General features: G+C 31.6%; 1 protein-coding gene across 1 annotated transcript in view; it reads left to right on the forward strand.

Annotated features, from left to right (window-relative positions):
* Positions 1–1,434: 1,434 nt before the first annotated feature.
* The window catches only part of LOC131852108 (prostaglandin E2 receptor EP2 subtype), a 28,402-nt gene continuing 3,547 nt past the window's right edge, over positions 1,435–26,289 (forward strand). The window contains exons 1-5 of the mRNA XM_059202742.1: positions 1,435–1,571; positions 10,174–10,587; positions 11,102–11,278; positions 21,322–21,505; positions 22,948–23,207. Coding sequence (XP_059058725.1) covers positions 10,315–10,587; positions 11,102–11,278; positions 21,322–21,505; positions 22,948–23,207 — 894 coding nt within the window. The 5' untranslated portion in view covers positions 1,435–1,571; positions 10,174–10,314. The remainder of the gene's footprint in view (positions 1,572–10,173; positions 10,588–11,101; positions 11,279–21,321; positions 21,506–22,947; positions 23,208–26,289) is intronic.

Raw genomic sequence — 26,289 nt, forward strand, 5'->3', positions numbered from 1 at the left:
CTTCACCGGACGATAGGGGGCGAATGCCGATAGCACCTTCATAAGCCGCTTCATAAGTCATTCCGCGGGTTTCAAACCCGTGGAATGACTTATGAAGCGGCTGAAGGCCAAGTCACTCACGACAGATACGACTTTAGTGTGAGGGCACCGCTAGGGATTCAAAATTCGTCTCGGGTAATTTCTAACTCCGTTTGAATTGGACGAGGAACCGATCGTAGGGGTAAAAAAAGCATGTAAAATGGCATTAACTATATATACTGAGAGCTTCATACAAGTAGGTGCTTAAACGAGGACCACAGTTGGTGCCCCCGGCGTCTGACGGGTCTAGTCCGCCACTGCCCACTGCATTTAATGCTGGGACTTGCTCCAAGAATAACTTTATCATAATTGACAATATATCTGTATGTAAATCATCATATACGTCATCGCCACTTAGTAATAATTACCATTTTTTTATTCAATTTTAAGAGACTTCTTTCAATATTATGGTAAAGTCTATTCGTAGAAAAATACGACAATTATTGTACATATAACTTTTACAGCATCGATGGTCTAGCGGTTCAGCACTTCGCCTTGCTTCCGATGGTCGCAGGTTAGATTCTTCGGCACAAACATTTGTATTCATGAGTATGATTGTTTGTATCGGTCTGAGTATTTTCTATGTATATTATGAATGTATTTAAAAAAAAATCTGTGTATACATGTAAGTTGTCTAGTACCTATGACATAAGCTCTGCTTAACTTGGAACTTGATGGGTCTGTGTAAATTGTTCTGAGATATTATTATTATATAAATTTACAAACCTTAAATCTATGGAACTGATAATGTACCTACGGATAGGCGAGGCAGCTCCCTCTATAATTACGATATTTGTAGGGGAGGGGTGCAATGTCAAGAAATCATTGGATTACCCAGACTACCTAGTCTGGATTGAACTAAAACATACCTGCTACATTCTGTCTGTCTTCTCTCTTAGTAGAGCATATCTTCTTATGTAGAGCATAAAGGCTGTCTGAAGAAGATTGCTAGACCGCCCAATACAGGGACATACAAAATAGGGACAATAGTAAATTGTCCCTATTTTGACTCGTGATTTATATTGAAGCTCATAAAATATGCTAAGTAACATAAAAGTACATCATTTAATTCTACAAGTCATACTCGTGTACATCAAAGTAGGTAAGTCACTCAATCATCTAATTGGAATGCAAGAAATTATGTTAAATCTGTCAATAAACAGTTAATACATAAGTCCATAATAAAGTGCCTACAGTTCATGTGTTCTGTCATTAAATTAACAAACAATTTTGTGTGCAGCAGATAAATAAACTATTTATTAATGGGAGTACTATCTCTATCTGTTTATCACACTTGTAAACATGTAACATGCCGGTAAAGTGACCAGTGATGCCGGTAGTACTTACGGAATTCGCAGGCGGTGCGCTCGCCTCACTCCTGCGTAGCCTAGAAAATAGTCCGCGTGGATAGCTGCATAAAAAAAGCTGATCTGTGGATTCTTTTTTGTGTTTATTGTGATATTGCTGAATTTAATTTCATATGCATATATCGGGTAATTTTTTTAATTTTAGTTTGATTTGATAGATCTTAATAATTTATTTTCTATTAAGTATCTACTTATTATTTTTAAAACCCGAAGCAAAAAAGAGGGATATTATAAGTCTCATGTGTCTGTGCATATGTTTTACTTTTTTTGGTATCGTAGCTCTTAAAATATAGAACTAACTGCATTGTGCTTTTTTGTTTGAAAGCTGACTTGATTGAGATGGTACTTAGCTACAATTTGTTTGAGTTTTGTTTTTTTTCGATGGTAACTTATAATTTTTTTAAATAATAAATATTTATAGGCATAAAAGATATTAATGTATCCATTATTGGATTTATTTTTGTGCATGTGTAACGAAATGAGGAAAATATGATGACATGAAAGTTATTTTCCTTAAGATCCCAAATGTGTCTCTGGAATATTTTTTCTTTTTTCTTTGTCTTTTATCTATAACTACTCATCTATATTGCTTCAAATTGATCACAAAATGATTTTGAGAATGATAATTCTGACATTTCATAATCAAATCATTGTAATTATCAACACACTCTAATTAAAAATGTATATTATTTTAAGATAAGGTAACGTATTGCATAGATATAATTCTAGAACACTAAATTTTATTTCGTCATTTTATATCAAAAATAATAATTTCGCATAAATTGTGATTTGTTTAATTAAAAAAGAAATCATTTATTTTATACTCATACATTTATTATTTATGTATATAACTTCAACGCACATAATACCAAAGTAAAAGTATATATTGCAGACTTAACATCTCCCAATTTACATCGTGGCACCATTGAGTATAAAAAAACAAGCATTTAGTTACAGATTCTGAAAAATAAACTCTATCTAGCAAAGAAACAAGAGTTCATTCATGATATTTTAAAAGTGTACATAGCTTTTATTAGAACGCCGTATAAATGTTCATCGAAAAATATGATACAGTGCAATTTCACACATTTTTTTAACTAAGTACCGCGGATAATTTTATAAAACATTCATAATAAATAAATAAATCAGTTCGATAAGTCGAGTTCGATCGAATAGTTTAGAAAAAGGCATTCAGGCCATACGTTTTCAATAATGCAATAAAAATAATAAATATTAATAAAAAAAAATGTAGTTGCGTTTTAAAAATAATTTAGAATATACTGTTTTCGATTAAAACACACATTACATATATATATATATATATATATATACATGCATTCTTTTCTAACTTATATATTACTAACTAAGAACCGGTTGCGAGAGGTAAGTACCTTTATTTGCCATAACATTATTCGTGTTAAGTCCCGGTTAATATAACAAAAAAATTTTTAGTTTTCACTTATTACTTCATTTGCAACAATTTTATTTTTAATAATCAAATAAATACATAAAAATATAATTTTCGATAAGACATCAATAAAATAACGGTTATATTGATCTATTGATCTCTACATCTGTAATAAGGTCGTAAAATTTGCTCCCTAATATAGGTATTTATTATAATTCTTAGAATGTATATAATCTAATTCTACTCAATTTTATTGTTACCTACACTATTTATTTCCTCAAAGACTCAATTATATCTAATGTTTCTATGGGCATGATAGAATTAATTAGATATAATAACATCGATGTTTTGTCATTAATGTCTTCGACAATATCGGTAAAAAGGTAATTCGGAACGCAAAATGAGACGAGATCAGATAGGCCCAGAGGAAAATTCGATGTTTCCTCTGGGCCTATCTGTTGGTTTTCCGACATAGATGCTTCTCATTTAATTAATGCTTAAATATTTGTACTTTTATTTATTTATTAATTAAATAACCATACATTGATGATTTGTGATATATTGATTTTGGTATCGATGACAACATTGAAGTATTTCTAATATTTAACATCCCTAGTTTTCCTTTATTTTTTAAAGAAAACCAGGGATGTATGTGTACAATTGTAGAGCAAGTTAATCTCAGAACTATTTATTTGTATACTATAGGTTTACTATACATATTCTACTATATATTTTATTTCAATTACATATATTGCAATTCTCATGGAACCTTCAGGACTATCTGATCATTACAAAACTAGGAATGTTAAATATTAGAAATACATCAATGTTGTCATCGATACCAAAATCAATATATCACAAATCATCACTGTATTGTTATTAAATTAATAAATAAATAAAAGTATAAATATTTAAGCATTAATCAAATGAGAAGCATCTATGTCGGAAAACCAACAGATAGGCCCAGAGGAAACATCGATGTTTCCTCTGGGCCTATCTGTTGTTCAACATTGATGTATTTCTAATATTTAACATCCCTAGTTTTCCTTTATTTTTTAAAGAAAACCAGAGATGTTTGGTATTAACCACCATATTACGGCTTGTACTATATAATATACCTATCTATATATCGGTTAGTAATTACTTCATATAAATATAGGCAAGTCTGTTATATCAGACAGTTGTTTCATTCATAGGTAATATTGTTTATTGATGCCTTTATATTTACGACTACGGCTGTCTCCGTGGATTTTGCAATTATTTACAATTAATCGTAATAATTTTATGCATAAATCAAGTATAACGAAGACTAAGAATATATTGTGATCAATTAATCACAAAGCTCTCAATATTTGAATTTGATTTGGTATATTTCTGCAGACAACTATTTAAAGATACATGTAGGAGACATTTTCAGTATACAGACTACTGACGCATTAATTTATTGATTAAAATATTTTTTCCGTTTGATTTCATTGTTTTCATTAAATCAAAACAACTTTTTAACAATTGTAGAGCAAGTTAATCTCAGAACTATTTATTTGTATACTATAGGTTTACTATATATTTTATTTTAATTACATACTATATTATGATATATCACAATATTTGTGGTTATCCTATTAAGTCTGCCAGCAATCACCAAATTTCCTTTCTGTATTATTCTCTAAAGTTCCGGCAACACACCTGCAATTCCCCTGGAACCTTCAGGACTATCTGATCATTACATGCGTGTTAATATGCTTATGCTATTAAAAAGTAAAAAAAATTATAGCATAGGAGGCAACCCTATGCTTTAAAAAAATATTTGTATTATCGTATTGTTTAAAAATTAAAAAATAAAAAAAAACAAATTATTACAAAGGCAAGGATTTTTAGTATATGTGAGCATTTGTCACAACTTCAAAGTTTACAATCGCCTTATTGGCACCATTTGGAATTTCGTCCAACTAATATACGTATTTATTTAAACACTATTGTATTACACCAGTAAAACCTATGTTGTACTTGCATGCGCGTGGATGTCAAATTTACATGGTACATTGTTAGAAATGGGGCCATAACGTTTTGTTATGAAAATGGCAAACTTTCCAATAAGCAAGCCAACCGTTTGTTTGCCATTTTAGGTACATAAAAAATTATACGTACACATGTGAATGAAATAAATTGATTCACTCGAAAACCACGTCCTTGGTGATTCAAATATATTAATAAATCATTATTATTAGGTATATTAACATATAATTTACATGCAAAACATACACTGAGGTTACAATGCGTCGCCCCCGTAAGTATTGATACTGTAAACGAGAGATGTATTATGTATTTCGAAAGATGTTTTTCAATTCGGCTAGGATGTGATTATGATGAATTTCAAATGTGGTTACGACACAATTTCGTTGTTTCGTGTCGCTTTCTGAATTGATACCGTTCATTTTATTTCCATGTAGTTTGAAGAAAAGATTCCGCATTTGACAAATAAGCAAATAAAATACTATATATATATTTATTTATTTATATATACACATAGTGTATAATAAATTACCCTGGACAACAATGAAGGTAGCGTCTAATTCCAAATTAAACATAACATTTATTATAGACACTAGAAAAGAGAGGAACATAATAGTATTTTTTTATAAATATATGCACAATATAAAAAAGTTTAAACAATATTAAAAGACCTACAATATATACAGTTATTTGTATTGTACAATGATTGAACTCACAACCATTGGAAGGTAGCAGTATGGTAACCCTCCATATCACCGCGATCATACTTGTATTCGCATATTTATTTAGAACAATATTTGTATGTTTTTTTAGTAGAATCATAACCCAGAAACTAATACTCTTATACGCACATAATAAACAAAGAAGGTAGGTGTCTATATGCAAAGTTGACCTGATATTTTATCTCAATAATATTTTTACATATTTTTGTTTACTAGGTTTTGAAAAAACAATGAATAATAATTTATTTCTATATATATTTACCTTAGAAAGAAATATAACAGAAATATTTGAAAAACAAGAAATAACTTCCGGGATAAGAAGTATTGAATCTATGTATGTTGTATTGATTAAATTAGAATCCGAACTGTATAGTTACCCAAACTGTGAAACTATGCTTTAAATCCTTTGCAATAATATTAATTTAAGTACTTAGTACATAACTATTGTACAACAAAGTTACAATCCTAATATATGTATGGACCTAATGTTTTATTGAGCGTTACAAAAGTGTCTGCAACATAATCAGGTAATTATTTTGCTTATGCTTTCAAATCGTATATCCTACGGTATATGCAATCATAATTGGTTACAAAAGATCCTTTTCCCATTTGTCAAAGTTAATGGTTAAACCGTCAAACTGATTTAATCACATGCACATGTCGATAACAATATCTAATTCAGAATGAAATAACACTTGTAGCAGTTTATCGTAGAGATTATGTATTCTTATCGTAACTATCTGTGGTTAATAATATAACATCACAATGAAACCACAGAGTTGTAAATATACAGAGTGAAAGCTTACCACCCAGTGCGCATTATTTTAACTTGCACCTAATAGTTCTACAAATAAAAATACGATAACTATGAAGCTACACTATAGATATTAAGCCGTTAAAGTTTTTAAAGTAGTCATTTCTTGGACTAGAAAGTACAAGTATGTTCTTTTGTTTTTAAAAATAAGTAACCCTGCAGAGCTTGCGTTATGGGTACCAGACAACTGATATAAGTATTTAGATAAATAGTCTTTATTTTGAAAATTCATACTTAATATACATACAAAACAACCAGAGCGATACAAACAATCATACTCATGAATACAAATGCTTGCTCTGTGCAAGGAATCGAACCCTCGGCCATCGACGGTAAAGTAGTACGTTAAACCATCGAGGCTGTCAAATATTGTTCGACGGACACTCCAAACTGAACTAGTGCTCAAGTTTTCAATCTGTACTATATCTGTATTCCTCTGCGCTACAATACTACCTGTAGTTGTCAAATAATGATGATTAATAACATAGTGTACATATATCATTGCACACTCTTCACAAGTGTATATAAACATAGTAAACAAATAATTATTATCAACCATTATGAATGGACGAAATAATAAAGTTATTATGCAAGTAAGTATATAAAAAGATATCGTTGGAAATATCAACATCATAATAGTTGTTGAAAGAATATCTATAGAGATATAAAAAAATGTGTCCCTATTTCCCTTGTTATACCATAACTTGAGAACGACTTAACCGATTTCATAAATATTTTTTTGTAATAAGTTCGTAAACACCTTGTACAAAGTATTAATGCGAAATATTAAGTAAATTGTTCAGAAAATTGAAAGATATCGTAAAACTTAACGAATATTTTAATTATGCAGTAGAACATTCCAGTAAAATATCTGTCGAAATTCTTAGATCGGCTCAGATATAATAAAATAATTTTATTTAAAAAACATACACAATTAACATTTATTGCAACTCGACAGTAAACTTTATTATTTACAAATATATAGGTACTATAAAAATGTCTCAGTATGAGGTTTCATAATTTTGTAAATAGTTTTTTGTTTTTTTTTTTTACTGGAACTAACAACCTCCACGTGAATTCGTCCTCCAAATACTCTATACTGAACCTTCGTCAGGCTGAGCTAACCGATCTATCCACATGCTCATCTTGTCAACTGGTTCAATTCAGATTCGTAATATTATATTATCTGTGATTTCACCGCATGCGAAAGCATTATTCAATTATCGCGCATAAAAAAAATAACTATTTATAAAAATAGAAAATAATTGAATTAAATACACAAAAACCAACCTTTGCTCATCTTCTTGAGAATTGAGAACATATCCTGAAATAATTCTTTATTAAATTTTCTGCCATAAATAAAACAGATACAGACTGTACTATTTCAATAATATCCTATTATAGAGTTATATGAGCCGGCAATGAATGATAATTTCGGGAGTTGCACAGTGACCTTCCGGCCACAGTAGGTACCGTTGCATCTCCGAGATAATGCTATCGAGCGCATACAAGACCTCAATTGTTGGCTCGTGTATGCTCGTACAACTAACTGTCCTTTTATTGACGTTCATGCTTTTGTACATATCTGTATGGCATGTTACACAATAATCTTTTCTACTTTCTATCTAGAATTAAATTTACCAGTGGTCGCGCAGTGGTCGAAAGTCAACCATAATTAATTTAAATACAGTAAGTACATTTAATAATATTAAAGATAAACCATATGTTTTATACTAATCTATCCTCAATTTGAACACCGATTTTGACAATAAACAAAAGAGTAGGTATACAGGTATGCGTGTGTGTGTGTCAAATAAGTACATGAATAAAATAGAATAGAGTAAAAATAACATTGAAGTGGGTGCAATGTTTTTCTTATTGATTTAATGTATTTTTATGCTATATACAAAATAAAAAAATTTCAATCTTCGCCGTCCAATTTTTCTTCTATATATAAACTATAAGTTTTCTTGTGACTTCAACTTTCATAAGTCTACTTTTGCTCACATTGTCTCTAAATTATAATATTTTTGTTTATGCAAAAAGAATATACTATATAAAGTTTTTGCTCTACGTATTTATATACATATATATTAATAAAAATATTAATAGTTGTATATTTAAATGCTTGTAATATGACGAGGAAAGAAGATTGTTAGTATGTAGAGACTAAGGGACAATTATGAATATGGAATAGAGAACAGATAGTTTCTAGGAGATGTCGTCCTGATAGACACTGGCAATAGGACCGCTTCTCCGCACTATTAACTATGCTCCGCAGTTAATAGTACAAATATTCAGATGCTTTATTGGTCACAAACTAATTTTAGAAGTGGATTATGTTTGTTGTACAAATTCTTAATTTATTTATTTTAATATTAAAATATTTGTTTAAGACAAAAACACGCCTGATTTGGTATATATCTATAAAGTCTGTTTATTATAATTAGGCGCCGTCGGGTGCAGTTTTTATGAGAATATCTTTAGATTGGAGCGGAGAGGATTATTAGCAACGAGCATTTTTTTTTAATGGATGATAATGTTATGTAACACCCGCGTCCGCTAATGGTTTACGCTGGCGGGGCACCAGTGGAGGATGATAGGATGAGCATGAGGTCAGGTCATGTAGCCCATCGTGGTAAACTCACCAAGAATTTATCACGATGGTTTCTAGGGGAAACCGCGTCAGGTCAACCTGATATCGTATATTGATAGCAAAATGATGAGAGTTTTTATTTGATCTACTAGTTTGATTATTTCCAGTATTATCCAGTAACTTGCTTGAATACTACCCGTATGGCACGTATACCAAACTGTTCTTATTGACAAAGAATTATCTCTTCTGACCTGGCAATTAATAAATTATTGTCAATAATTTTATCACTTCAATACACTCACTCACTCATACTTAAATCTTAATTATTTTAAGATTTTCTTATCTTATATAAGGCAATCAAAATAGAAAAAAAAAGATACATATAGAAAGACACATAAGATGATGATGATGATGAAGATGTCTCTTATGAATGTCGATTTTTTTTCGCTTTTTTATCCCAACCATTTAGTACTTCAGTGGGTCCTCTCCGATCCCCTGTCCAACTCAAACGGGAATAGAAATTACGACGGCCCGCGCCGAGTTTCGAAATCCTAGAGGTGCCCTCAGACTAAAGTCGTATCCGTCAGGCGGGAGTTGACCTTCAGTCGTTCCATAAGTCCTTCGGGGTTTGGAGTGCCATCTATCCAGTGAAGCTGTAAAGGCCAGCTACGGGCAAGCATTAGAGTAGTCCAAAAAAAAAGTTGAAAGATCTGAGAAACATTGTACAACATTTTTTAAATGTAATGTATGATTTATACATTATAATTGTCACGAATACCAAGGGAACGAAAAAATGTAAACAGTTTCTTTTTATTTATACATTTAATACATATCAATAAAAAAACTTATATGGCCATTAAATCGTACAGCATAAATACCTAAGTTTAATTGTGGAGGAATTTTAAGTATTTATCAAAACCTGTACCAATTAGATATCATTGTACTTCCTCTCTTCTTCTTCTTCTCCTCTTAAGTTGTATTCAACCATCACTTTGTGGTAGGTCTATCCTATCCTCGCTATTTTATTTTTTTTACAACTCATCTATGCCCCTCCTCTAGGTGTTTTACTTAGATAAAGAAATTTAGAATATAAATTAATGGTGTATATATTTATATTTTGAGAAACTTGTAAGAAAACAAAAATGATGTCACTAATCTTTAAATTCTTATTCCAGCATTACCATATGAAGAATTATTATGCGATGAGCATTACCAACACGAATATATTAATAAAAAACGATCGAAGTGATTCCGAAAAGACAGTATTTGACTATAAATGAGGCAAGATTAACAGAACGTGGGAAAACAATATCATTATGGAGTCGACAACGTTAGCTTCTACACTGAGCACGGCTGTAATTCAAAACATCACCAATTTTACTGCTCCTGTACACGCCTTAAATGGTACAGTTCATGGCATGAGGCCACATCCAAAAATGTTTGGGATCATCGTCAAAGTGGTCTATGCTATAGGAATTATTGGGAATGCTACTGCTATTATTGCTTTAAGAAGGGGAGAGAGGAGAGTGAGGAATAGAAAACATCTACTTCTTTTAACTTCTTTGGCGGCCAACGATTTGGTTGCTTTGGTAAGTCAATGAACTAAATGCATCTCCTTCTTTAATATGACACTAGCGATTGCGGTTCAGCAGTGTTTTTTTAAGTATTTTGCACAAAATCTTAATGAATTATACACATCTCGCTATGTTGATGGATGAAATCTTCAATTCAATTCGCATGAAATTAATTTAAGTACTTTTTAAGATTATCGTGAACATATGACAACGCGGCGTGGATTTTGTTTTATACCTAATATGTATAGATATAAAAGTTTATTATATACCTATATTATTTTTTATACTACAATAGAGACAAACAAGCATACAGCCTTGTGAAAGTAAGCGTAGGCAATAAACTCCTGAAACGCCAGACGTGTCACGTGCGCCTTGCGTAATTAAGATTTGTTACAGATATTCAACAATATACGGCAACGCCGGCAACGCAGCCGGCAAAAGCCTGGCAAAAAAAAGTATACGCGACAATTTTAGGCATTTACTATGTTTTCTCGATACCATTTTACAATTACAATTATAATCTCTGCAGGTTGGCATGATGTGCGCAATGATAGTCGGCGAGCATGTGCCAGGAGTGAAAGAGATGCGCGTATTCTGCGCCACGAGGGTAGTACTCCGCGTATTTGGGATCGGAAGTGTATGCATAGCGGTCACCATGGCGCTGGAGAGATACCTCGCACTTACAAGGCCGTTCTTGTACCAAAAGGTGAGTCATATACTTTTACATATTTAAGATGATTATCACAAATAGTCCATTGCATATAATATAAATATAAACATTGTCAACTATTGTCATTATGGTGAACGCAACACTCGACATGCCAAAGTTTCATGCTATCGTATATCTCTGCACTTGAATGAGAGAGAATTAAGCCCATTTTATTTATTTGATCAGATCTGAACGCTCGATTTCTGGATAGAAAACGAGTAGTAAACCACTAGAACGTGTCTTTATCAAAACCCACCTAGTCATTGTAACAAACATGGGAAATGACATGATGAATTCATTCTCATATCAGCTATTAGGTGGAACTAAACTAATTTTGCCAGTAGCTTGGTTTTGTAATTGCGTTCATGTTTAAAGAGTGAGATATGGCAGCATAAAACTTTAGTCATTAAATGGCAACACAGGCGTCAGAATGTGGATGGGATATTTACTAAGTAGAAACCACCAATTTACCTGGACTAGATAAGAATAGTTATAAAAAATATGACTTGCGTAAATGTCCTACAGGAACCAATATTTTGCAGTTTTATATTTTTATTTTAGAGACCGAGCAATAGCCATTCATGGGCTCACGTTAGCATTCTACCATCTTTATTTGGTACTGGGCGCATAACTCAATGACGTAAAGATGTAAAATAATAAAAATACAAATTTGCCGTTAGATATAAAAGTTATTGATATCTTTACCGGCCTAACCTTGATCGACATAGGTTGTCCTATTTCTGACAGTGACGTCAGAACGAATAAATAACTTTCACTGAACATGTAGTTGTTCTATAGGCAGCCATTAATTTTATACACATACTAGCCGTGGCCGCGGTTTCCCCCCCATTAAATTTATAGCCAATGTGTTTTCTGATGTATAAGCTATACCACTGTAAATTATTACAATAAAATATAGTAACAAATAGCTATTCATTCATCTATCCATCCCATACTAACAAACCTTCGTATTTATAATATCAGTAAGTTGATATTTCACTAGCCATGCTCATAAACGAGGATAGGCATAAAAAATCATATATTGCATCCAGACTAATATTATAAAAGCAAAAATCTTTCTATAATATAAATAAACAATATAATATAGGTAAAAGTATATCTGAGTTTTGTTGATGTTGCATAACTCAATTACAATAGTAACAACGAGTTGTAGTGACTAAAATGGGCAATGAAAATGATTATGACGAGATGTTTAATTAAGTATTAGATAACTATATTGTCCTATTATTGCCCTTAATTGAAAGATCTTCATTGATGATCGGTTACAGCTTAATTTGCGCCCAGCAGGGTATTAAATATTGTCAACATAGAACGATAGATATACAATCTAAAGTAGTAGAGGTTTCCCTTGATGTTTCATATTACATTAGAGACATAAAAGTTACCAACCTCTGATTGTTTATATTGTTTAAACTTCTCTAATAAATTAAAAGTTACACAACTTTTAATTAATAGGTTAACAAGTACAAAGCAATAGTTGCTTTGTAGGTACTTGTTAACTTATTAATTAAGCTTTATCAGAAAAAGATGAATGAAAGTTTTCGAACGAAAATTAGAAATGATCTAACAAATTGGACCCGTGCGGAAACAGCCCCAAGATAGCCCCAGCCCCTAAAATAATATAAGCTAATGAGTTTGTTTGTTTATTTAGTTGAACCGGTAATCTCTAGAACTATTAGTTCGTATTGAAAACATATTTTAATGTTAGATCGCCAATTTATCGTCACGTCACACTGCGATCGATTGGAGCACAACAACAATAAAAATATTGCAAAATGTTCCCTTTTAGAGCAAAATAATTTGCGCGACTCAGGAAGTCCTACAACAAAATATAGTGTTACCTATTATTTAGGTACTAGCTTTATTGAAATTAAAAGATTGAGTTTGACGGAAGGGAAAAAATAAAATTATAATGTAAAAATTTGACGTTCATAAGCGGCTAAAATGTCCTACATGAATAAATGATTTTTGAATTTGAATTTGATCTCTTTGGTGTTTAAATTAAAGTTTCTAATAAATTAACTAATGTCTTAAATGGAAGTTTCCTCCCTTGCGACAATAGTAGGTACGTATTTACGAAGACTAGTTTTATACTTGAAACTCAAGAACTATGTAGAAAATGGTTCACGAATACAGTCGAACAACAAAATTGAATAGACTGCTATTGGAATACTCGTAAAATAATCATAACAATAACAATCATATATGAAGGCGACGGTTGCCAGTTACCATCAGATGAGCTGCCAGGCTATTTGCCGGATAGGTACATAAAAAGAATTAAAGAAGTGAGGAAAAAATATGGACACATTCTCGTTTTTTTTTATTGATTTTCGCATATTTGATTTTACATCTTATAAAGGTTATTTTAATTAATAATTAATTAGATCGCTGAAGCTTGTTATTTATTTTCTATTTTTTTTTTCTGTGTCATGTCGGGGAATCTCTTCTTAAGTATCTTTAATCTAATCTGCATTTACCTTCGAGGAAAGAGTTTATTTCTTTATTTATTACTTTTAAAAGGCCGGCAATGCTTTTGCAATTATCTGGTATTGCTTGATCATGAGCACCCTTATGGGTGGCGGTAATCGCTTACCATCATGTGAACCGCCGTTCTACAAAAAAATTATACGTGTAAATTTCATGATCACCGATTATGTAGTGTAGTTATAGGGTTGACAGTATAGATTATTTCTTAGCAGATTATAGAAGTATTAAATGTATTACAATATATATATTAAATATATTATTATGACGACTTTGTTATTTAGTTGTACTGCTTCACTTTCTGATAGTTCAGTACTCATGAATACAAATTTTCATAAATGTATAGTACAAACACTTGTGTTCTTGAATATGACTGTAATAGCCCAACTATTACCTATGTATTATTATATAACACCCAGATCATTACAAACATATATACTAGTCTCTAGATATACTAGAAAATTTTGTTAAAGAAGAATATCACTTGATAGAAAACGATAACCATCAACCATAGACATGAATAGCATAATGAATATGAATGACGTAGACCTCTTAATTTAACCTTAACATGTGCCTTCCTATACCTACATATTCCAGTTAGACATTAAGTAAATTACTTTCTTACTTAGAAGACTTAGATCCATCGCTTGATAAAAATATATATCCATTGTGGCAACAAATATATTTACTTAACGTACCAACATTCCCTTCTGTAAATGGGTAAGTGATATCATTTTATGTAATTGTTATTCTTGATTAAGACTTTGTATAGTTTTGTTATCAAGCGATCACTATCCAAAAATGGCGGAATTGCATATTGTTTGCTAACATAAATGGGAACTCATTGTGACGTTCCACAGCGGTAGTAGCTTACTATTGCGAATAATATAGTATAGTTAATTGTATATTGTAACAATTATAAAATATAGCATAGAGTATTTATTATACGTCTCTTGTAATAAGAAACAAATCTAGTACATAGTCAAAAGAATTTGATCATTTATATATTTGATATATAATATAGTGAGGATTTCTTACACATTTTTATTATGTATAAAATATATAATTATTTATAATAACAAATATAATTCAAGTTTTGTTTTACTGAGATATCGTACCTAGTTCAGTTCCCAAGCTTATACAATTACAAATTGTTCCGATTCTATAGATAATATAAGAACTAGGTATATGTGATTATGGCTTAATTAAAATTATTATTATTTTATTGCCAATCAACTTACTTTGTTTCATCCGTAACTGAAACAGCTTGTGTTTAGGTTAAGGATGATATATGGAGGCATGGCATGTGATATGCAGGAATTATAGGTATATCCTTCGGACTTAATACATTTTACACATGTAATTTAAATTTAAAAAGATAATCTGTTACTATTTTATTATCCATGTTTTAGGTTTACTGGATCACGGGTTCAAAGTAGTATTAGTTTTTATATAGGTAGTTAGTTCATTACTTTCATAGCATAGTAACTACTACTATTAAATTTGCCGATATGAAATACTAATAATAGAGCACTCAAGTATTATCTTTTGCCTATACCGTATTTAATTTCGATTATTAAGTTTTTGAACAATACTCGGTCCATTTCATTAATCACTACACCTTACGCCTCTGAAGTACAGACATCAGTTATGTATCATCGTAGGTCGAGCTACGCATCGTAGCGTAGGGGCTTTTCTTTAAACAAATAGCCGTATACTCATATATAGGATACCATAGAAAATTATGACTGCAAACCCATCGAAATAACGTAAAAAAAATCATCAGGGTCGCAAGTACTTGAAAACTGTGACATTTAATTTGGCTTTAACAATCGGAACAATTGGCAATGATGGTTACAATCATCTTCTTACAAGAAGCTTAATTTCCTTATGTATTACTATTCCTGATCACTAACATTGATTAAACTTAAGCTTCCGGTGCCATCTAATTTATAGAGAGGAAATTTTATGAAATGTCGTCTGCAAATTTACTTCATACTTCTATTTCAACTATCAAGCATCATTCTTTGTAAGAGGTATTTCAATTATTTTCGCCCACTCTAGATACTTATCATTTCCAAATATTAGTTCTTATTCTTAGTCTATATAATATTTACTAATGGCACCATTATTTTTAGAAGTAGACCTAAACAATCAGCAATTGTGTACTTATTATGAGCTTCTCTAAGATTCGTCAAGCACGATAAGCCGCTACCCGGCTCTGTTAATAAACTAAAAAAAACATTTTTTATGTAATTGGAATGACAATCAAACTGGTCTAGCTATTAATAAATACTAACCTATATACGTGACTTCACGTTATCGGTCGTAATCCAATCATGTGTCGCTATTCTGAAGGACTAAGACTAAGCAAGCTACTTGGCGGCTTAAGTTGGTAAGGCTGAGGTACCCATGTTGACAACTTTTGTAGAGTCTACCTCATTTTGTTAACGTGTAGAAAAATAGAGCATAGCCCCCTCTGAGTTATAGTTCATTTTGTCTCATTTATTACTATTAAAATTTATTACTTGATAAAAATTATTAAATAATAATATTGATGATTAAGTTGAATATTATTATTATTTGGCATGCTCACATTTCGCTCCAAACATTTGAATCCAACCTGGCAGATGTATTTCCATCACTGCAGAATTAGTTACAAGTATAAATTAATATACAAAGATTTTTCGGTATCGGCCAGAAATTTGAAATTACGATATGTGTTATTCACGATCACAAAAAAAAAAGAAAATAGTAGTGAATATAACAAATCAAATATTTTCTCAAACGGTAGGTCCATTTGAGGAAAACTCAAACGTAATTGAACGTCAAGTTGTCTGTTCTATATGATGCTAGCAGACTGTGAAACTGATTTGGTGGAAACAATCTTATAAATATGAGAAGGGACGAAACATTTTTTTTATCTTAATGTAGGATGGTTATAGTTAATCTAAAATCCGATGTGACATTAACTCTATTCTAACTACTTACTTTTAAGACATAGTAACTTTAAAAAATCTTAACAATAAATAAATAAAGTTCTAGTTGACTTCAAGGAAGTCATAACGTAATAATATTCCACTAGTATATAAATAGTACACTGTGTATTTAGTTTACCTACTTTTTATTTGTATCTCCATTATTAACCACTTGTGTTCATTTAGTTATTCTATATGCTATGAAACATCATATAAGTTTTATGAACTTGTGCTAGACACATAATAAATAAATATAAAATGTCTGCTTTCCTAAGCAGACATTTTATTATCGTCCTCGATATGATCTGATACCGATTATGATTGATATTAAAAATAGTATTTATTCACCATGTTTTTTATTAATAATCAATTATACTACACAAATCAAATACATAACTACAATACCACTGTAATTCTATATCGAAAAATCGATAATAAATACTGAAATCTATGTTGTTATTACTTATGAGATATCTTGTAGAGAGAGATATTTTGTAGTAATTAATGCAATACGCATTAATTACTACAAAAATGTAAATATGCGGAAGAGAAAATGAAAGATGAAAATAATAATAATAACCCTGGACATTTCACAGTGTCATCTAGTCCCAAGCAGACACTAAGCAGACCTTATGAGTACTAATCAACTGATACAAACACATCTTAATAAAATAAATAATATACATATAAAACATCCAGACGGATACAAACAATCATACTCATGAATACAAATGTTTACACCGTGCGAGGAATTGAACCCGCGCCCATCGGAAGGAAAGCAGTGTGCTCAACCGCTAAACCATTGAAGCCGTCAATAACTAAAAAATAGGTTTTAATATTTCCCAAGTACATAATCTACTATTTTGACAGAAATAAAGCTCAAAGCTAGCCTAACAGTAAATGAACTATCGCACTTTGTTGTAACTTGTAACTTTTAATGACTTCTCAGTTTCAAAGGGTTCGTTTTTTTTAATTTAATTTTTTTTCTGATAATAATGATCTCCCTGTGCTAACGGTATAAGCTGGCGAGGCACCAGTGGAGGATGATAAGATGAGCATGAGTTTAGATCAGTTAGTCCGTTCTGACAAATTCACTAGGAACCTATCACGATGGTTTCCCGGGGGGACCGCATGGAAGTCAACCTGACATGGTAATTGCAAACAATGGTTTAGTCCACATTATTAACAATCTAATTCCTCCTAGAATAAATGTATTAGGCAGTTACTTTTGCATATACAAACTGTCCGTGAAAATCGAACTATATGATAGTGAAATACTTTTAGAGACATAGAGAAAAAGGAAAAAGTAGACATACAAACAAACATGTCTGGTATAAACTATTACTATTTATATATTAACTATTCTATTCAGAGTCGGTCTGGCCGTTTCCTACAAATAGAAATGTAGATGTAATAACTATATCTTGTTTTTGTAATTTGAATCCCATCAAAAACATAAATGTGAAATGGTAGCCGAGTTTAATATTATGATATATGCCTTGATTGTTGATTTCTACGACAAAAGAGGTGAGATCTAAATGGGTGCCAAGTTCAATGGTCTGTCCTGAAATGTATTTATAACAATATAAAATATCATTTCTTCTTATAACTTAGGATAATATACTGTAGCCTAAGGTCTAACTAAGATATCATTACTTTTTGTACACAAATTATACGAGGTACTTATTTATAACTAAATTAATATCAAATTATTTTTGACAAACTACTGTATTTTCGTATGTTTTCGGGGTATATGATATTTCGACTATACTCTTAGTTATAAGTACGAGTATATTTTAGACAGAATCTAAATTATAGCAACTTGTGTTTACCGCTCAATGCAATATTTAAAGTTTGCTAGTTATCCACACTGATGTGAAGGGGTTAACGTAAATTGGTAAAGATCAACGTTTTCATACAATATTACTTTTGGTCCAGTACAAGATGATCTCTGGTAGCCAGTGATGGATCAAAGTTAATTGGTAGCTATAGACGTTTTCATACAATGTTACTTTCCGTCCAGTACAAGATGAGCTATTTTTGCCAGGGATCAATGTTCATTGGTGGCTATCGACGTTTTCATAGAATTTTAGTATTCGTGCAATATAAGTTGAAATAGAATCAATTAAAGTGAAAAATTATAATGAAATGATAACAATTTACCAGTTTCAGATTTTTTCCTTTATATTCACCTAATTACCTATCTGCATGCCCAATTTGAACTTCCTAGGTCATCTGGAAGTGGGTTATAATTATGATCTATAGTTGATCAGTGATAAAAATGACGATATTTGGACGTTAATATCTAAATAACCGTTTGAGATATGTTTATGAAATTTGGAACACATATTTATCTCGCAAGTCTCAATATATGAACAAATAAATTTGACAGGTTTATGTGAAAGAGTTTTTGAGTTATGAGGGGGTCAAAAGTGGCTCCAAATGGTTCGTGTAAATATACACACGGTGCTGCTCGCCAGTTCTCTTACTTGAAACTCGGCTTGACACGCTACCGCGTGTAGCGCTAGATGGTAAGTTGTAGTCCAGTCGTTTACAACTCTGACCCAGGAAATCGTATGTTTAAGCCGCCGGATACCAATGTGTTGGTGGTAGTATTAGATATCTGTATTTCCGTACACAAAAATAATAAGAATTATCGACATTATCTACTAACCAATGAATATTATTTGTAAACAATCAAATCGACTCACGTCTGTGGCACGTGTTTGTACACCGAATTGTATCACGATCATGAAAGACTTAGGTTTGTTTGACTACGGCACGGAAGTACTTCCGCCACCAAATTATACGTATTCGTTTCCTGCGTGTTTGAAATATTTCCAATATAATATTATTTATTATTAAATTAATTTAATGTAAATATTTGTATGAATTCCGATATAGAAATACCAACCCAAAATGTACCTTGAAAGTTGTAATTTGCTTCATGGCTCTATGGCAGAAGATATTCCTATTATACACTACAATAACACTCCAATTTACTACGAATATGTCTTTAAAGTTATTAGCATAGGTAGAATATTTAGCCATAACACTTTTCAATTTACGAAGAAATTGCCGTATTCGAAAATTAAAAAAAAACACTGATATGAAATATGGCTGCTCTATGTTTGCCTAAACTTGTGATGAGGACGGAGAAAGAGAAGAACTTCTTAACATTCTATGGATTCACCGAGCGGATGACGGTTCTATCGTGTGGCAGAGAGAGAAATTCCGAGCAGTCCCCGGAACTTGTGACCCGAGTGTAGTTAGTACTCTGCCGACGTACATCAACATTTACCTTCCCGGCTTGTATTTCTCTCCCTGCCTAGCTAAATCTCGTAGAGGGCTAATATTGCGACTTTATATACATATTCACATAAATACATGTTTATATAAAACTCACTGCAGTTCTAGACAAGCTAAGCTTTTCAGAAGATTGTAGAGAGATTTCCCTGGTATACCTCTCACTTCGACTGCATATAAGTAACCACATAGCCATTTTCCGTTAATTCGTTTATTAATTAGTACATAATATTTATTTGTTTTTATTTCATGATCTTTAAGTATATTTGTTTCCCAAGGTACAGTGAGCTCTACCGGCATTATACGTTTAGTTTTTTTTACGAATATAAATATATATGTTATCATTATAGGAAGTTCATGTTAATCTACAATAATATAGTTTTCAGACAGTGAACGAATTTCTTAAATCAGTACAATAGTTCCCGAGTTTACTTTCCAATTTCATATCGAAAGTCACATCTTTATATTATTACTACCTACAGATTCACAAATATGTAGTCGTCATATCAACTCATATGACCTCTTTCCATTCAATCTGCTGTAATCAATTTACATGAATGTGGGGACTATCACGCACTCACTACGTAGAGTAATCATTTGCAATGTAAAACTTGTTGATTTGATACGTGAATACACGCTATGTAATAGCATACAAATAGGTCGATCATACAGGATCTCAACCTTTTACTTAAACAATAAATAAGGTGATGATGAATAGAATGTGGCAATACGTTGTAACTCTCATGTATTGTTATTACGGAGGACTAAGCTGCTCAATCTTTCACTGCCATATCTCAGTTTTGGAACCACAGCGTACAAACCAAATTGCTTGGCGGCAGAAAGAAATGTCACTTTAACGATCTCGGTCATCTAGCGGTTGAGCACACCGCCTTATTTCTGATGGCCACGAATTCGATTCCTCACATGATAAAATTGTTTTTTTTATACTACGATAGTGACAAACAAGCATACCCGTCTGATGCTAAATGGTTACCGTAACGTACGCCTGTAGCATCATGGGGTGTCACGTGCGCGTTACCAACACATAAGAAACCTTAACCCTTCTCAAAAAACCCCACGCTGAAGCCTCGTAAGAAAACAAAAAAGTATGTATCTACAAAGAAAAAGTATGTAAAGATTTCAATCAGTTGTCTAATACTCATAACATAAGCTCTGCTTAGCTTGGGACTAGATGGCGTTGTGTGAATTGTCCAATGTTACTATTATTATTAATTATGAATGTTGTTTCAGCAAGTCACATATTACGTGATACGCATGGCGTTGCTGGTGTCCTGGTTCTGGGCAGCAGTGCTCACATGTGCACCTATCTTCGGTCTCGGTCTTTACTACGACGAGGAAAAGGGCCAGTGCATCAGATATAGGAATGCCACGCACAGCGTCGACTTTGCTTATGCCATTTTCTATGTCAGCTTTGGTAAGAAAAATATGTTTTGTAATCCTCACTTTAGGTAGCAAAATTTATTCTCCTACTTATATACTTACCAACCTATTTATTTGTGTATATTGGTAGAACTATGTAATATTATGTTATCTGTGGTAGAACGTTTTGAACTGTTTGGACGAAAATATTAATAACCCTAATGGGTTATATGGTAATATTTTAATATTAATAACCCAAGTAACGTTGGGTCTATCCACCTATTATTATTATTACTTAGTTGTGTATATTGTTATGACGTTTTGAACTACTATATCTAATAAATAACTCATTAGATACATCTTTATTTTCTATGTATCTACGCTTATCTCCAGAAACTTTAATTAACTTAAAAATAAAAATTTAAGATATATTTTTCGACATAGCATCAGTACCTAGTTTCTGAGATAACAATCTACATCTAAATATATAATCTTTATCTATTCATGAAGGGTATAAGTGTCGATTATAGGAAATAGATGTAAATATATAAAGAAGATAATTATGTAATTATTAATATTTGTCATCCTACGATTTTAGTGTATGTTAACATAAGTCCCAATGTTGTAAATATTGACAAACTTATCATGAAATGCCAGTAGCTTAGATTGTGATAAGAAACATAATAATATCAATATTGAATATATTAAGTACATATAATCGTAAATACATCGATTAATCGATCGATTTTGTCTCTGGTCGATGTAAACAAAACATTTCACCATACATACGCAGCAGGCAATACGCATTTAATGACTACTGGCTGCTATTCGTTTGTATTTCCTCGTGAGACAATGTATTCGTATGTAAAATTCCATTAATATCAGCCGTTTAACTTTGACGTTTGAGTTGATAAACTAGCAGACAGACAAATACATTTTCGCATTAATAATACTAGATATTTACTCCGAATTTAACGATTTTGATTTAGATAAAAAATAGATTTTGTCCTTCCAGATACAATCTATCTATACGTCAAAACTTCGTTAAGATCCATTCAGTTGTTTACGCGCAATTAGGTAACAAATAGACAGACACACGTACGCATCGTGCGCACGTAGTTAAATTATTCATAATAATTTAAAACACTTAAAATTTATATATATTTCTACCAAAGGTAGATATTCCCAAATATTCTTATGAGAATAAGAGATATAGAGTTGCCGCAAGTTGCATTTGTGATCAATTAAATATTCTACTTGTATCCAAAGTGGTCTTCATATCTTTATCTCACTTATTTTTGATCTTGCTTTGTAGGCTGGGTCTTATTTAGAAGAAATATGGCAATAATATTACTGGGTACGAACGGAGCAGAGAGCTCAGGAAAGGCAACATATGTATATTAGCGACATTTGCCATTTATTGCTAATATTTTCTGTGTGTTCTATTAGAGCAGAGTGATAGCTATTAATCCAATTAATTAAAAATAATCTTTGTAGGTACAATACTCTGCGTCATCCTAGTTTACTGCAACTTGGCTGTAATCAGAGCTCTTTACGCGATTACCGCACCAAGAGCTGGTGGTCAACCGGTGGTGAGGAGAGTCTCCAAGAGCAGCAGCAGGCAAAGGGAGAGAAGCATGACGTCTGGGAATAATCTGCATCTTCATCACAACGCTGCCACCGCTGAAGAAGTCGCTTTCAGCAGGCTGATGGCAACATTGTCAGTACTGTTTATGATATGCTGGCTTCCTCAAATGGTATGTATAATATTATTAATTTATAAAACGTTCATTCAGTGTTCGTACAGAACTGTAAATTTCGTATTCATATTCATCTACATTTTATTTATAATTTTTTTATTGCACCGTTCTTAAATCTATTGTTATATTTTTGATGTATCTGACATCAAAAATATAACAATAGATTTAAGAAAGAAGAATGTACAGAAGGCGGTCTTATCACTAACGGAATCTCTTCGAGACAACCGTAGAAAAGAGAGTATTATATTTTTTAAATGAATTAAGCCTATATCAGACATAGGCTCGGGATACTTTACTTAACGTAAAATCGCAGCAAATTTAATTAGAATCCCTCTAGCCGTTTAGGCGAGTCCGTCCCTTTGTATGCTTAAATCTTTAAAACTACGCGACGGATATTGAAGCAGTTTTTTTTAATAGATAGAGTGATTCAAGAGGAAGGTTTATATATACATAATACATGTACATCCATGCGAAGTCGGGCGAGTAGCTAGTGATATATATAAAAGAAAAATATATATAAGAAACAAAACATTCGACATTCCTAGAATAGCGTAACAAGATTATCTATCAGAAAATAATTCAATTCGTGATTAATTCGAAGGCACGAGAATCGGACCCCAGACGTCTATTGGTCAAAGTGATAAATCTCTCTATCTATGTATATACGAGTACATTAAGGCAATTGCGAATCAAGTGCCGATCCAGCATTGTGGGCACGATGGGTATACCCACAACCCTAATACCTTACGTTATAGTTGCGACTTCCAATTTGTACTCTAAAACTTAAAATCTTTTAAATATCTCTACAGTCAACTTTCTCGCCGCAGAGTAAAAAAGCTTTCCCACATTTAACGTAGTTTTAGTAAGTAAACTAAGATTTTGCCGGTTTATTACTAGTATTCTTACATGGAGCTATACACTACAAAATCTTGCCGTAACTAATTTATTTTACAAATATCTCAGAATGCACTATCGATCACTAGCTGAGCCGTGCAACTTCGTCTGCGTCACATTTTCACCGTTTTTGCAAAATTTTTACTACAAATTCCTTTCCTAATTGCTGTAACATGATGTTATATAGCCTTTCCTTGACGCATGGGCTTTCCAACACAAAAAGAATTTTCAAAATCTGATTAATAGCATCCAAGATTACCCTGAACAATCAAACTCAAACTTTATCTATTTATAATATTAGTATAATTAAATCAAATTAAAAATACATAATTATTCATGTAGGACATTGTAGCTGCTTATGAACGTCAAGTTTTTTGTATTAATTTTATCCCTACTCAGTATACAGATTCAATTGAGAAGCAGTGGCAAGGAACTCAGCTGAATTCTTTATTTTAGAATCAGTTTATTTACATTGTGTATTTATATAGGTGTTTATGTCTAACATTAAATAAAAATTGCGTGAATTAACAACTGTTGTCATGCATATTTGTCCTTTAAGTAATCGTTTAGTGCGTAAAAATAGGCTTTGCTTAAAAATATTATTTAAGTGATGTTTGAAATTTATTTAAATATAATTCCAGTATATCCTTCAGTATCTTATTATAAATTTTTATACTCATTGCCATAAAAGGCCCATTGATTTTTTTTATAAACGATACTTAGGAACAGCAATTTGTTAATCCGACTAACACTTTGCCTATGTTCTAATGACTGTGACCACAACCTTTTTAGAGGACTGGATCCGCGTCTTTTAAGGATAGCATTTGACACTTCTTGTCCTTATTATCGTACTCCAAGTTTTTTGGTCAGAAAATTGATTAATACAATAGAGACATAGTCTAATAAGACGTTGCACTACGTATTTATTTATTGAAACTAATCTTTAATTCAATTCGCATATACTATAAATGTCGTTGTAATTGGAAGCAGTATATTTATATTCATATAATGTAATACAAACATGCATTCAAATAAAAGTTCCTCGTGTTCTGCAACCTTGAAATATCCATGTTGATGACCGCATATACTTTTCAGTTTACACTTCAGAAATGTATACTTACATTAGTAAGATTTTGTTTCACAAAAAACCAACTGAAAACTCGATTACATTGTACCAATATTGCATATATATATACGTACTTACTATTTATCGCAGATCTCGAGTTAAATCGACTTGACTGTACTACTACTTCGGTATATATAACCTATTAATCTCCTTACGTTCCATTTTTTATGACCCGATCTATCGAATGCCAAATAATTTTATTTGTTTGTATAATTTTGTAACATTACACTCTCAAGATACCACGGAATATGCAATGCAACGGAATTGCATGTATGCAATGCACTTACTTCAATTGATTGAAAAGCTAAAAATGTAAAATGAGTGTAAATTTTAGATATAACTGTACATGAATAAAGACAAACCCTTATGTTAACATAATAATAAATGAGATATAGAAGTACATAGAAAAATTCACTTAGATCAAGCTGTATAATTTAGAACTCTTTGCCTGTTTAAAAATAACGTAATTTGACAGCTCCTTGTATGTATCCTTAGCGGATATCCTCAAATTGAATCATAATTTATATATGCATAATCTGTCCCGCAATATTAATAGATCGCGCAGTTTTAAGAATGCAAAAAAATTAATTGCACTTCAGTAAGATTTGTAGCTAGTTGGCTACTTAACTGTGTGAGTTGAGTTTTAATACTTTATATTTAAAATATATTATAATAATAAAGTTCTAAATAGAATTTATAGTTACTAATTCCTCGATACTTATCTACGTAATATCATCGTTAAATTTGCTCATTTCTGACATAATAATAAATATTATATATAGAGCAATATTTAAAAATAAACCAACTCAATCGATGGAATGCAATCAAAATAGAATAACAATATTTACAAAGAATCCATCATACATCGCATCAACATTCAAAGTGGTCGTGGGCTGAATTATTGTACGTAAACATTGTCTATTATTTGTATTCGTTCGATCAGGCGGCAATTTCCATTTTGTTAAACTGTATGCACATGTCACGATGAATTTACTGCTGCGCACATTATTAGTCGTAGCTGTATTTTATTATACAAATATGAAAGATATTTGTATAAAA

This window comes from Achroia grisella, unplaced genomic scaffold, assembly GCF_030625045.1.
Source record: "Achroia grisella isolate CSIRO2021 unplaced genomic scaffold, CSIRO_AGI_Agris_v1 utg840, whole genome shotgun sequence".
Taxonomy (NCBI): Eukaryota; Metazoa; Arthropoda; class Insecta; order Lepidoptera; family Pyralidae; genus Achroia; species Achroia grisella.